Here is a 12,975-nt window from a genome sequence, read left to right as displayed (position 1 = left end):
ATTTTCTTGTAGACATGAGCAATGTTTAAAGGAAAAACCATGTGATTATACATTCATTAAAAAAGAAGCGGGTATAGTTTATGCACAGGTACAGTTCTCCAAGGCAAGTGTGACAGGGACAATGGGAAGGTTTACACGCCTTTCTAGGAGCAACAGGATGGATCTTGCCCCAAATGCACCTGTCACCAAAAACAGGCTGGGTGCCCACATTCAGGCAGTGATAAGTTCATTCCTACAGGTTGGATCAGGGATAGTGACCTGGCACCTCCTTCCTCAGCCCCCAGGACAGCAGTAAGGGCTTCATGCCTCTGGGTCCTTGCATATTACTTTCAGTTACCACCAGAAAACATTCGCAAACTCCTAAGGTGACTTCCTAATAAATACATCCTGCCTCAATAGACAAATGCCACTGAAGTCTTCTTTCTCTGCTCATCTCAATTTCAAGAAAAAGGCAAGATCTACTATCTGAAGTAAATACAAAAGTGAGCAGCAATAAATATTTTCATTAAGTTCTACATCATTCACTTTCTTTTAACCTAACTTAAAGGCAGCTTTGCCATTATATGCTAAAATTTTCAAGATATACTATGACATTCAGCCCCAAATCCCCATCCAGCAGTAGTCAACATATAAAAGCCAGCAAACCACAAGGTCCTCTGGAGTGACTTATTTCTTCAAACAGCAGGTTACCTGGTGCAATATCTGTATGTCAAGCGGAGGTCCAAAGGGTACATCGGCTCCCGAAGGGTACGGCTGGTAAGTGTGTTTGTCAGTGAGAGGGGCCCGGATGATGAGCTGCTCCGTCCGGAAGAAAGGCCCAAAGTGCTGGTCAAAGTACTCCTTCTCCAGGCGAGCCTGGCTGCTGGGGGCTGACCAGAGGTCAATCGGATTGGTTGTGACCCGGACAAACACCAGGCCCGACGAACACACAGCAATGAAGACCAGCGAGAAGAAAATGACACAGCCAGGGTTTCGGACGCAGAAAGACCCCCAGCGTGTGAACAGCCGCCTCAAGCAGCCCTCAAAGGCTGCACTGACAGGGTCGCAGCAGGACGCCTCTCCTGGAAGAGCGGGAGAGGAAGGGAGGGTGGAGGTTAAGAGCCAAGCCATTCCTGAAAGTCGGAACAGGGAAAGCATTAGCTGCTGTCTCATGGCAGGAATCAAGCCCACCTGGGGATACATATGAGACCCCTGCCCTCAGCTATCTATCTGCTCAGCAAAGTCACCTTTATTGGCTGCCCTCAATGAGCGCTGTTCCCACCCCACAGATGAGACACCGACACAGGAGCCTCTGAAGGGTGAGGTTCAACCCTGCCCTGCTATTCCCACTCTTGTCCTGCTGCTTTCGCGCCTCCCCAGCTATGATTAATTACTCGGTTCTGCTGTGCCACCCTGACTAGATGGTAGGGCCACAAAGGCAAGGACTACGTCTGCCTTGGTCGCAGCCGTGTCCTCAGCACTAGCACTCTGCCTCATCCACTGCCGCAACCCCGCTGAGCAAACGAATACTCTCATGACAGACGGCATCATCTGAACCCTTTTATTCATGGACAAATATGCCTACCTTTGTCACTTGCATTAACAGAAAAAGCTATATTGCTATCGATGGGAGTGTACTCGGAGACAAAATACCGTTTTCTGAAAAACAGAAGAGAGGAAATAGTATTAGTGGACTTCATCACAATGAGGCTGTTGTTGGGACATTCCTGTAATCCCATGAAATGCTTTCTTCCTCCTCTTCGCCTCCTCCTCCCTAATTACTGCCTTCTTTCCCCTAAGTTTCCTTGCTCTGGGTGCCTCTGTTCACCAGTCTCAGGAGAAAACTTAAGAAGATATTAAAAGAACAGTTAATAAAGGATAATTTCACCTTGTGGCCCTCATTTTATTTAAAACTTTTAGGTCTTTTAAGAACACGCTACCGGGCCGGGCGCAGCGGCTCACGCCTGTAATCCCAGCACTTTGGGTGGCCAAGGTGGGCGGATCACGAGGTCAAGAGATCGAGGCCAACCTGGCCAACAAGGTGAAACCCTGTCTCTACTAAAAATATAAAAAAGTTAGCTGTGTGTGGTGGTGTGTGCCTTGGGAGGCTGAGGCAGGAGAACTGCTTGAAACTGGGAGGCGGTGGTTGCAGTGAGCTGAGATGGCGCCACTGCATTCCAGCCTAGTGACAAAGACTCCATCCCAAACAAACAAACAAACAAACAAAAAACCACGCTACCCCTTCCAGTAGCAAAGAGCACACCTAGTGCGCAGATCTTCATTTCTACATACCGCTCTTGAATAAAAGCAACCAGAGCTCCTGCAAGGCAGGGACAGGGAAAATATAAGATAAAGCTGGGGATGGGAGGTGTATGTAAGAACACAGAAGGCCGGGCGCGGTGGCTCACACCTGTAATCCCAGCACTTCGGGAGGCCGAGGTGGGCAGATCACGAGGTCAGGAGATGGAGACCATCCTGGCTAACATGGTGAAACCTGTCTCTACTAAAAGTACAAAAAATTAGCCAGGCGCCTGTGGTCCCAGCTACTCGGGAGGCTGAGGCAGGAGAATGGCGTGAACCCAGGAGGCGGAGCTTGCAGTGAGCTGAGATCGCGCCACTGCACTCCAGCCTGGGTGAGAGCGACACTCTGTCTCAAAAAGAAGAACACAGAGGTCAGCCAGAAGCCACTCCCAATGGCCCAAACTGGAAAACTTTGAGTAACAAGATAAATGACAGTGTTGGATACAACCAACAGAATTGAAAGTCCATGATGTAAATAACTGAGTAAATAAATGAGGGAAAAGGGATAGCTTTCTGTACAGAAGTCCAGTTAGTAAATGCAGAGGAAGAGAGGGAAAGAGAAAAAATATCACCATTAGGTAAACACCTTAGTTATAATTGTTGCAGACAAGACCCAACAATGAATGCTAAAATCAGTGGTTGACAGTTTGAGGAGGAACAAAATATTAGCGTAGTCTCAAAGCATCTTCCTCCAAGATATTTATCAATTACGAAGGGAAAAGCAGTAACTTCACAGTGGAGCTATCCAGCAGATATCACCTTGAGCAAGTGTTCAAGGTTAACATCACCAGGAAAGAGACACATCAACATCAGGGACCCCGACATGATGCACCGAGAAAGACATGATGTGACTTCTGTGATGTACTTGTCAAAACACCTCATTTCAATCTCATCATGAGAAAATACCAGATAAAGCCAAACAGAAGGACATGCTACAAAATACCTGACCAGTATCATCAAGAGTGTCAAGGCCAGAAAAGGAAAGACTGAGGAACTTTCTGTCACAGATTGAGGGGACTCATAAAACACAAAAATGTAATACGGGACCCTGAAACAGAAAAGGGAATTGGAGGAAAAGCTGGTGAAATTGGATTAAGATTTGCGGTTTAGCTAATAATAATGTAATAATAATGGCATGTTCATGGTTTTGATCATTGTACTAGGAATTATATAAGTTGTATCATCGGGGAAACTGGGTAAAGGATATACACAAATTCTACCATTTTTGCAACTTTTTGGTTAAGTCTAAAATTATTTCAAAATAAAAAGTAAAAAAAGTACTGTCCTAAATTAAGATGCAAATATCTAAAAGGACTATAGTACTGCATTTAATTAGATTTGAATCTGATTTCGCTCATTTGACTCTGACATCTTTTTTTTTTTTTTTTTTTTTTTTTGAGACAGAGTCTTGCACTGTCGCCAGGGCTGGAGTGCAATGGACTCCTGACCTCGTGATCCTCCTGCCTTGGCCTCCTAAAATGCTGGGATTACAGGCGTGAGCCCCCGTGCCCAGCCTTTACTCTGACTTTCTAAAGAATGAGTGGCTGGCTGGACGCAGAGGCTCATGCCTGTAATCCCATCACTTTGGGAGGCCAAGGTGGGCACATCACCTGAGATCAGGAGTTGGAGATCAGCCTGGCCAACACGGTGAAACCCCGTCTCTACTAAAAATACAAAAATTAGCCAGGCATGGTGGTGGGTGCCTGTAATCCCAGCTATCTCAGGAGGCTGAGGCAGGAGAATCGCTTGAACCTAGGAGGTGGAGGTTGCAGTGAGCTGAGATCGCGCCATTGCACTTCAGCCTGGGTGACAAGAGTGAGACTCAGTGTCCAAAAAAAAAAAAAAAAAAAGAATGAGTGGCTAATGCACGGTGCTTTAAATCACATATCATTTTGAATAAATCAGTAAAATTCACTTCTGATGCTGCAGTGTTAAACAGGACTTTGATGGTTTACTATATAATAGCTGTAGAACACAGTAATCCATGCAGTGGTATTCATGTAGGTATTTGATTCTTGTCCTAAGTAACCAAAGTCTGACAAGTGAAAACTCAAAGTGCCAGTGGGCAATTTTGCTCTTCTTGCCCTGGATGATAAACAAAACTGCTTACCTGTAGCACCACACTGCAAAAAATGCTCCAAAAAACACAAGCAAAAATGCCATGTAGGTGATCCACATGATGACATACATGGCGTCCAAGCCGAGGATTGTCCAGGGAGCAGGAGGAGGCGGGGGCTGGGGCTTGGGGCCACAGACAATAGAGCAGTCTTGGCAGCTACACGGTGCTGTGACTTCATCCACAGACTCATCACAGCCTTTGGTAGCATTATTCATGGGCTCCATCCCATGGACTGGAAAATCTACAGGAAGGAATTGTGTTGAGTACAAATCTCAATTAAAAATATCCAAATTTTGTATTATACTTAAACCCAACGAAAAGCCCACTGAAATACATAAAACAACTGAAAGAAGAAAAAGAATTGGAGGTTTTAGTTTAATTAAATTATGTTTTGCTGCTTCGTCCTGTGGAATTTTAAGTTGCCTCAATAAACCTGTGCATAGGGGTTTGTCACTGATAGAGCAATCCTCCAAGTACACCACATACCAAGGTAACCCTCAGTCATGTCCTATCTCCATTCTCAGAAGCTAATACTACAGCAGAGCTCTGGAAAAGCTGCCTCCCACCCCCTTTTTAACTGCTTATTCTTTCAATTACCACAGCAATGCCTGAAGGCAATTCATTTCCTCCTCCATTCCCACTCCCAGCACCCACTAAATTAGCCAGAGCAGGATAAATGTACCAGTTACCTCTCTTACTGGGAGAAACTATGAACTAGTTACCTGAATGTGTTTATCTTCCTATTGCAGATTATGATTCCTCAACTGAGATTCATTCATCTATTCATGGAGAGATAGGACTTTGCCCTCACCAAGGCTGGAGTACAATGGGATGATCATAACTTACTGCAGCCTTGAATTCCTGGACCCAAGCAATCCTGCCTCAGCCTCCCAAGTATCTGGGACTACAGGTGCATGCCACCACACCTGGCTAATGTTTAATTCTTCTGTAGAGATGGGGCCTCACTACATTGCCCAGGCTAGGTCTGGAACTCCTGGTCTTAAGCAATTCTCTTGCCTCAGTCTCCCGAAGCACTGGTGAGCCACTGTGCCCAGCCAGTTCCTTGGCTTTAAAACAATATCATAAACACACCAAACTTGGAATCTTTATCCCTACCTGAAAACACGGGAGTGATGGTAAAAGGTGCCTGTCCGTTGTCCTTATTGAACATGTATTCAATCCAGTTGGTGGCATTACAGGCATCAGCGTCCTTCCCACACAGGAGTCCCAGGGCCTTGTCATTACTTGAGGGGGCCTCCACGTCCCGGCAGGCATTGTACATTGCTAGAAGAAGAAACCCAAAGGAAAAAGAAGAAAAGATGCTTGCTGTAATTCACGAGGAAAGATCTTACAAAGGCTTCTTGAAGGGAAACACGAACTCCATACGCACCATGCTGGAACGCTGGACAGCAAACACTAAGGGCACGAACAGAGATTCCCTTTAAATTGGCTTATCACCCTGCAAATAACATGGAGGCCTGATTCCGAGGAACTTAAAAGTAAAAACAGGAAAAGGAAAGGCACACGTTGTCTCACAGCTCCCACAACAGCCTGGAGTTGTATCCCCACTGTATAGAAGAGCGTACCAAGGCCCAGGAAGACGCAGCTAAGAGCCTTAGTACTTCTTCAGTTAACGAAGCTGATTCCAGAAAACCTCTGCAGCGGGAAGCTACACAGCCAGAGAATTATGGAACTTACTTGGAAAACTGGTTTCAGGGCAGAGGTCATATGTCAATAAACCTAATACTGTTGGCCGGGTGCAGGGGCTCATGCCCGTAATCCCAGTACTTTGGGAGGCCGAGGCAGGTGGATCACGTGGTCAGGAGATCGAGACCATCCTGGCTAACACAGTGAAACCCCATCTCTACTAAAAATACAAAAATTTAGCCAGGTGTGGTGGTGGGCGCCTGTGGTCCCAGCTACTTGGGAGGCTGGCATGAACCCAGGAGGCAGAGCATGGAATGAGCTGAAATCGCGCCACTGCGCTCCAGCCTGGGCGACAGAGCAAGACTCCATCTCAAAAAAAATAAATTAAAAAAAAAACCCCAAAAACCTAATACTGTTAACTTTTTGGATAATATTTTATTATACATAAAGACAACACATTATATAAGGATAGTATCAGTGTTTTACACCTAAGAAAATAGCTGGAATGAGTCTGTTGATTCTCATTTACCCGTCCCTGCTTTCTAGAAACTTCCCAGGATCTTCTTTCCCTAATCTTCAAGGAGATGCTTACGCATTCATTTTGTTTTACCCTTGCTCTGGAAAGACAGGTTAACTAGGGTGACAGTCATCTCCCTCAGAATTCTCAATAGATTATTCCATTGCCTTCTGGGCTCTATCATGGTTAGTAAGAAAATCTCCAATTATCATTGTCTTAAGGTGATTTGTGTCTTGACTCTATTTGCTTTTAAGATATTTGTCTTTCGGCTGGGGGTGGTCATGCACACCTGTAATCCCAGTAATTTGGGAGGCCCTGGTGGGTGGACTGCCTGAGCTCAGGAGGTCCAGACCAGCCTGGGCAAAATGGCAAAACCCCGTCTCTACAAAAAATTTAAAAAAAAAAAAAAAATTAGCCAGGTGTGGTGGCGCAATATAATTTACAATATAATCACATGTAATTTACAATTTACCCCCTTAAACTATGTAATTTAATGGAGTTTAGCATATTCATAGATATATGCAACCATAACCATAGTCAATTTTAGAACATTTTCATCACCTCAAAAGAAATCCTGTATTCTAGCTATGCTCAACTACCTCCCCACCTCCCTAAGCCCTAAGCAACCACTGAACTGTCTCTATTTATTTGACTATTTCAGACATTTCACGTAAATCCAATCATATAATATGTGGTCTTTTATGACCGGCTTCTTTCATTTAGCATAATGATCTCAAGGTTCATGCATACTGTGGCATGTATCAATACTTCATTTCTTTTTATGGCCAAACAACATTTCATTGTATAGACATATGTTTTGTTTATCCATATATCAGCTGATAAATATCTGAGTTGTTTCCACATTTTGGCTATTATCAGTAATGCTGCTAGAAGCATTTGTGTATAAGTTTCTGTGTTGACCTATGTTTTCATCTTTTGAGTGGAATTGATGTATCATATGGTAATTCTATGTTTGTTTCAGGAACTGCCAAACTGTTTTTGCAAAGTGGCTATACCACTTTACATCATCACCAGCAATGCTTTTTCTTTTTGAGATGGGGTCGCACTCTGTCACACAGATTGGAGTGCAGTGGTGTGATCTCAGCTCACTGGCAACCTCCGCCCCTCAGGCTCAAGTGATCCTCCCACCTCAGCCTCTCAAGTAGCTGGGACTATAGATGTGCACCACCATACCCAGCTAAGTTTTTGTAGAGATAGGGTTTCACCATGCTGCCCAGGCTGGTCTCAAACTCCTGACCTCAGGTGATCCACCTGCCTCGGCCTTCCAAAGTGCTAGATTATAGGCATGAGCCACTGTGTCCAGCTAATGTTTTTGGTTTTGGGATTTCTTTTTAATAAAGGTTCCTATTTCTCCACAGCCTTGTCAACACTTCTTGTTATCTGACTTTGATGCTAGCCATCCTGGTGGGTGTGAAGTGGTATCTCATTGTGGTTTTGATTTGTATTTCCCTGATGACTCATAGTGTTGAACATCTCTCATGTGCTTGTTGGCCATTTGTATATCTTCCTTGAAGAAATGTCTGCTCTATTCAGATCTTTTGCCATTTTAAATTGGGTTATTTATCTATTCATCATTGGGTAGTAAGAGCTGTTTTGTTTTGTTTTGTTTTTTGAGATGAAGTCTAGCTCTGTCACCCAGGCTGGAGTGTAATGGCGTGATCTCAGCTCACTGCAACCTCCACCTCCCAGGCTGATGTAATTCTCCTGCATCAGCCTCCTGAGTAGCTGGGATTACAGGTGCATATCACCATGCCTGGCTAATTTTTCTATTTTAGTAGAGACCGGGTTTCACCATGTTGGCCAGGCTGGTCTCGAACTCCTGACCTCAGGTGATCCGCCCGCCTCGGCCTCCCAAAGTGCTGGGATTACAGGCATGAGCCACCGTAGCCGGCCAAGAGTTATTTATGTATTCTAGATACAAGTCCCTTATCAAATACACAATTTGCAAATATTTTCCTGTCCTTTTGTTTTTTTGACTCAGGGTCTCACTCTGTCACCCAGGCTGGAGTGCGAGGTACTTAGTGCAGCCTCCTCGGGCTCAAGCAATCTTCCTGCCTCAGATACCTATGTGGCTGGGACCACAGGCACACGCCACCATGCCTGGCTAATTATGTTTTGTAGACACAGGGTCTCACTTTGTCACCCAGGCTGGTCTTGAACTCGCAGGCTCAAGCAATCCTCCTGCCTCAGCCTCCCAAAATGCTGGGATAATAGGTGTGAGTCACTGTGCCTGGCCTTCTTGTCTTTTCTTGATGGTGTCCTCTGAAATACAAACTTTTTTATTTTAATGAAGTCCAATTAATCTTTTTGTTGTTGTTGCTCTTGTTTTGGTGTCATATTTAAGAATCAAGTGCCAAATATGAGGCCATGCAAATTAATCCCTATGTTTTACTCTGTTTTATAGTTTTTAGCTCTTACATTTAGGTCTTTGATCTGCTTTGAGTTAATTTCTTTAACATATGGTGTGAGGTAGGGCCCAATTTCATTATTATTTATTTTTTTGAATGTGTGTATCCAGTTATTGCTGCACCATTTGATGAAGAGTATTCTTTTCTCATTGAATGGCCCTGGCACCCTTGTCAAAAATCAGTTGACCATAGATATATTATTTATTCTCAGTTATATTCCATTGATCTATATGTCTATCTTTATTCCAATACCACAATGTCTTGATTTCCATTGCTTAGTTTTGAAATTGAGAAGCGTGAGTCTTCCTATTTTTTTTTCGAGGTTGTTTTACTATTCTAAGTCCCTCAAACTACTACGTGAATTTCAGAATCAGCTTGTCAATTTCTACAAAGAAGTCAGTTGGGATTACAACAGAGATTGCCCTGAATCTCAAAACAACTTGGAGAATACTGATATCTAAACAATATTAAGTCTTTTGATTGATAAACATGGAATGTCTTTTCATTTATTTAGATATTCTTTAACTTCTCTGAATAATGTTCTTTAGTTTTAGTTTTTTTTTATTTTTGAGATGCAGTCTCACTCTGTCAGCCAGGCTGGAGTGCAGTGGCATGATTTCGGCTCCTGCAATCACCGCCTCCAAGGTTCAAGTGATTCTCATGCCTCAGCCTCCCAAGTAGCTGGGATTACAAGCGAGCATCACCATGCCCAGTTAATTTTTGTATTTTTAGTAGAGATGGGGTTTCACCATGTTGGCCAGGATGGTCTCAATCTCTTGACCTTGTGATCTGCCCGCCTCGGCCTTCCAAAGTGCTGGGATTACAGGTGTGAGCCACCGCATTCGGCTGTTCTTTAGTTTTAAAGTGTTTTGCCTTCTGTTACAGTTACTACTATTTCCCATACTATAGTAAATGGAATGTTTTATTTTCACTTTGAGATTGTCCACTGTAAGTGTACAGAAATACTGTACACTTGTACTGATTTTTGTATACTGAATTTTCTCAAACTCTCAGGGTTCATCCCTTATCCATTCTGGAAAATCCTCATTATCCCTTTGATTGCCTCTCCCCAACACTCTGGAGCTTCTCATGTTATCCTATATGTCATTTCTTTAATGATTTATAGATCTTTCTATCTCTATGCTGTTTTCTGGGTAATTCCCTCATATCTTCCAGCTCACCATTTGGTTTTCAGGTTTTATTTTATATTTCAAGCATACAAAAAATACATGGAGAATAATACAGTTCTCATTTCCTCATTACCCAGTTAATTATCAGTCTTATCATTTTACAACATTTGCCTCAACATTAAAAAAATAATGGACTTGGCCAGGTGCAGTGACTCACACCTGTAATTCCAGCATTTTGGGAGGCTGAGTGGGAGGATCACTTGAGGCCAAGAGTTTGAAGCCAGCCTGGGCAAAAAAGCAAGACCCTATCTCTACAAAAAAAAATATTTTTTAATTAGCCAGGTGTGGTAGCATATGCCTGTGGTTCCAACCACTCAGGAGGACTGCTTGAACTTAGGAGGTTGGGGCTGCAGTGAGCCACAATTGCGTCACTGTATTCCAGCCTAGGTGACAGCATGAGACCTTGACTCTGTTTTATAATAATGCACTATTCAGAACAACTGGCTATGGCATAATTTAAAAAATAAATACAAATAATAATGCACTATAGGCCAGGTGGGGTGGCTCACACCTACAGTCCCAACACTGGGAGGCTGAGGTACGAGGATCACTTAAGGCCAGGAGTTCAAGATCAGCCTTAGCAACACAGTGAGGCCCGTCTCTTCAAAAAAATAAAGAAATACTTAAAACACACACATACACTCTATAGATTCAGTTGAAGCTCCCCAATTGCCCCTCCCTGACAGTAGTCCCTTCCCTAAGGTAAACACAATCCTGAATTTGATGTTTATCCTTCCCATGCATATTGTGTACTTGTATGTTTTAAGTAGGTAGTACTTTTGTTTTAAAATGTCATATAAACATGTAACCACCATTATAGTTATCATACAGAGTATTTTCACCACCTAAAAATCTTCTGTGCTCTACTTATGCCTTCCTCTTTCCTAACCCATGGCAATCACTGACTTTTTACTGTCTCCACAGTTTTGCCTTTTCTAGAACGTCATATAGTAAGTAGCCTTTTCAGACCGGCTTTCCTTAGTAATAGGATTTAAGGTTTGTCCATGTACTTTCATAGCTTGATAGCACTGAATTTTCATGGCTTTTTAGCACTGAATAATATTCCATTGTGTGGATGTGGCAGTTTACTTACCCATTCACCTACTGAGGGAAATCTTGGTGGCTTCCAAGTTTTGGCACTTATGGACAAAGCTGCTATAAACATCCATGTGCAGGTTTTGGGGTAGACATATTTTTAACTCATTTGGGTAAATACCAAGGAGTATGATTAGTTTTGTAAGAAACTGCTAAACTATCTTCCAAGGTGGCTGTACCATGTTATACTCCCACCATCAATGAATGAGAGTTCATTGCCAGCATTTGGTGTTGCAAGTGTTTTGAATTTTGGCCATTCTAATAGATGTGTAGTGGTATCTGGTTGTTTTAATTTGTAATTCTCTAATGACATAATGTTGAGCATCTCTTCTCATGTACTTATTTACCACCTGTATGCCTTCTTTGGTGAGGTATCTGTTCAGGTTGTTTTGTCCATCTTTCAGTTGGGCTGTTTGCTTTCTTCTTGTTGAGTTTTAGAAGTTATTTGTATATTTTGAATAATAGTCCTTACTAATATATGTCTTTTGCAAATACTTTCTTCCAGTCTGTGTCATGTCTTCTCATTCTCTTGAGGTCTTCAATTTTTCACAATCACAATAATGTTACAGTGGGTGTTCTTATATGGGTCTCCAGGTTTATATGCACTTAGAGTTTCTCTAAGGCAGGCATCTACAAGTGCAATTTCTGGGAGGAGGGTTATCTTCAACTTTACTACATATCACAGTTGTTTTTCAAATGGTTTTCAAACAATTATACCAAATTATGGTTATAAGTGGTGGAGTATATTAGTATTCTTATTGCTTCACATTTTCATCCATAGTTGAAATTGACCAACTTTTTAATTTGTGCCAAGCTGATGAGGTGTGAAATTGTAGTTTACTGTTTAAATTTGCATTTCGCTGACTGCTCCAGATAACAGTTGTTTATATTCATAAATATTTTCCTTATGGTTTCTGCTTTTCCTCTTCTGTCTAGAAATCTTTCCTTTATCTTAAAGTCATAAAGATATTCTATATTTACTTCTAAAACTTTCCAACTGGGATTTTTAATCTGTATAATTGATTTTTTATCTGTAAAAATTAAAAGTAGATAAATATAATCTATTTTCTGATCCCATTTATCAACTAGTCCACCTTTTCTCTCAATGATTTGTAATGACACACGTGTTACATATCCATTTTCCATACATGTGGGCTTCTGTTTCCGGACAAAATGACCTCTCTCCATTCAGTCAGGTTGCCTTGTATGTCACATCTTTTGGATTCCTAAGTGCCTTATTTTTTGCTGCTTTTGTGAATGAGAACTTTTTTCTAAGGAATTTTTTGTTACCTTTTTAACTGTCATTATAATTAAATGTTGTATGCTGGTCAATGCTGGGGGATCATTTCTGCTATCTGTTAGACCTGCTGACTTTCCTTTATGGTGATCTGATTCTTCCGAGTCATGACCTCTTCTCTGCCAACCATTAATAGTTCTATCTTCTCAGTCTTGCAGTAATTTATGACATTACACAACTCACGTCTGTTAGAATCAAAGATCCAATGGTTACTGAAGTGTATGGATGCAAACTTGCACATACTAAAATTTTCCATGTGGGAAGTTAAAGTTAAGGGGAGTTAAAGCAAGCGCTTTAAGGAGATTGTTATATTCGTTGTAGTTCAAGTCCTAGGATACAAGCAAAGCAACAACTTTATTTCCTGGCCAATGGAACTGAAAATTGTGATTTTCCACAGGGTT

General features: G+C 42.2%; 1 protein-coding gene across 2 annotated transcripts in view; it reads right to left on the bottom strand.

Moving 5' to 3' along the window:
- Positions 1-12,975, bottom strand: part of LOC105465019 (NPC intracellular cholesterol transporter 1) — a 54,505-nt gene that overhangs the window by 25,292 nt on the left and 16,238 nt on the right. Inside the window, exons 5-8 of one of the 2 annotated variants that reach the window (XM_011713204.2) lie at positions 5,516-5,683; positions 4,391-4,640; positions 1,565-1,638; positions 691-1,112 (exon numbers count right to left, since the gene is read on the bottom strand). In XM_011713204.2, coding sequence (XP_011711506.2) covers positions 691-1,112; positions 1,565-1,638; positions 4,391-4,640; positions 5,516-5,683 — 914 coding nt within the window. The remainder of the gene's footprint in view (positions 1-690; positions 1,113-1,564; positions 1,639-4,390; positions 4,641-5,515; positions 5,684-12,975) is intronic. The other variant, XM_011713207.3, reaches the window with a different exon arrangement.

Source organism: Macaca nemestrina, chromosome 19, assembly GCF_043159975.1.
Source record: "Macaca nemestrina isolate mMacNem1 chromosome 19, mMacNem.hap1, whole genome shotgun sequence".
Taxonomy (NCBI): Eukaryota; Metazoa; Chordata; class Mammalia; order Primates; family Cercopithecidae; genus Macaca; species Macaca nemestrina.
The sequence above is the reverse complement of the archived record's forward strand: the minus strand, read 5'-3'. Positions and strand labels throughout refer to the sequence as shown.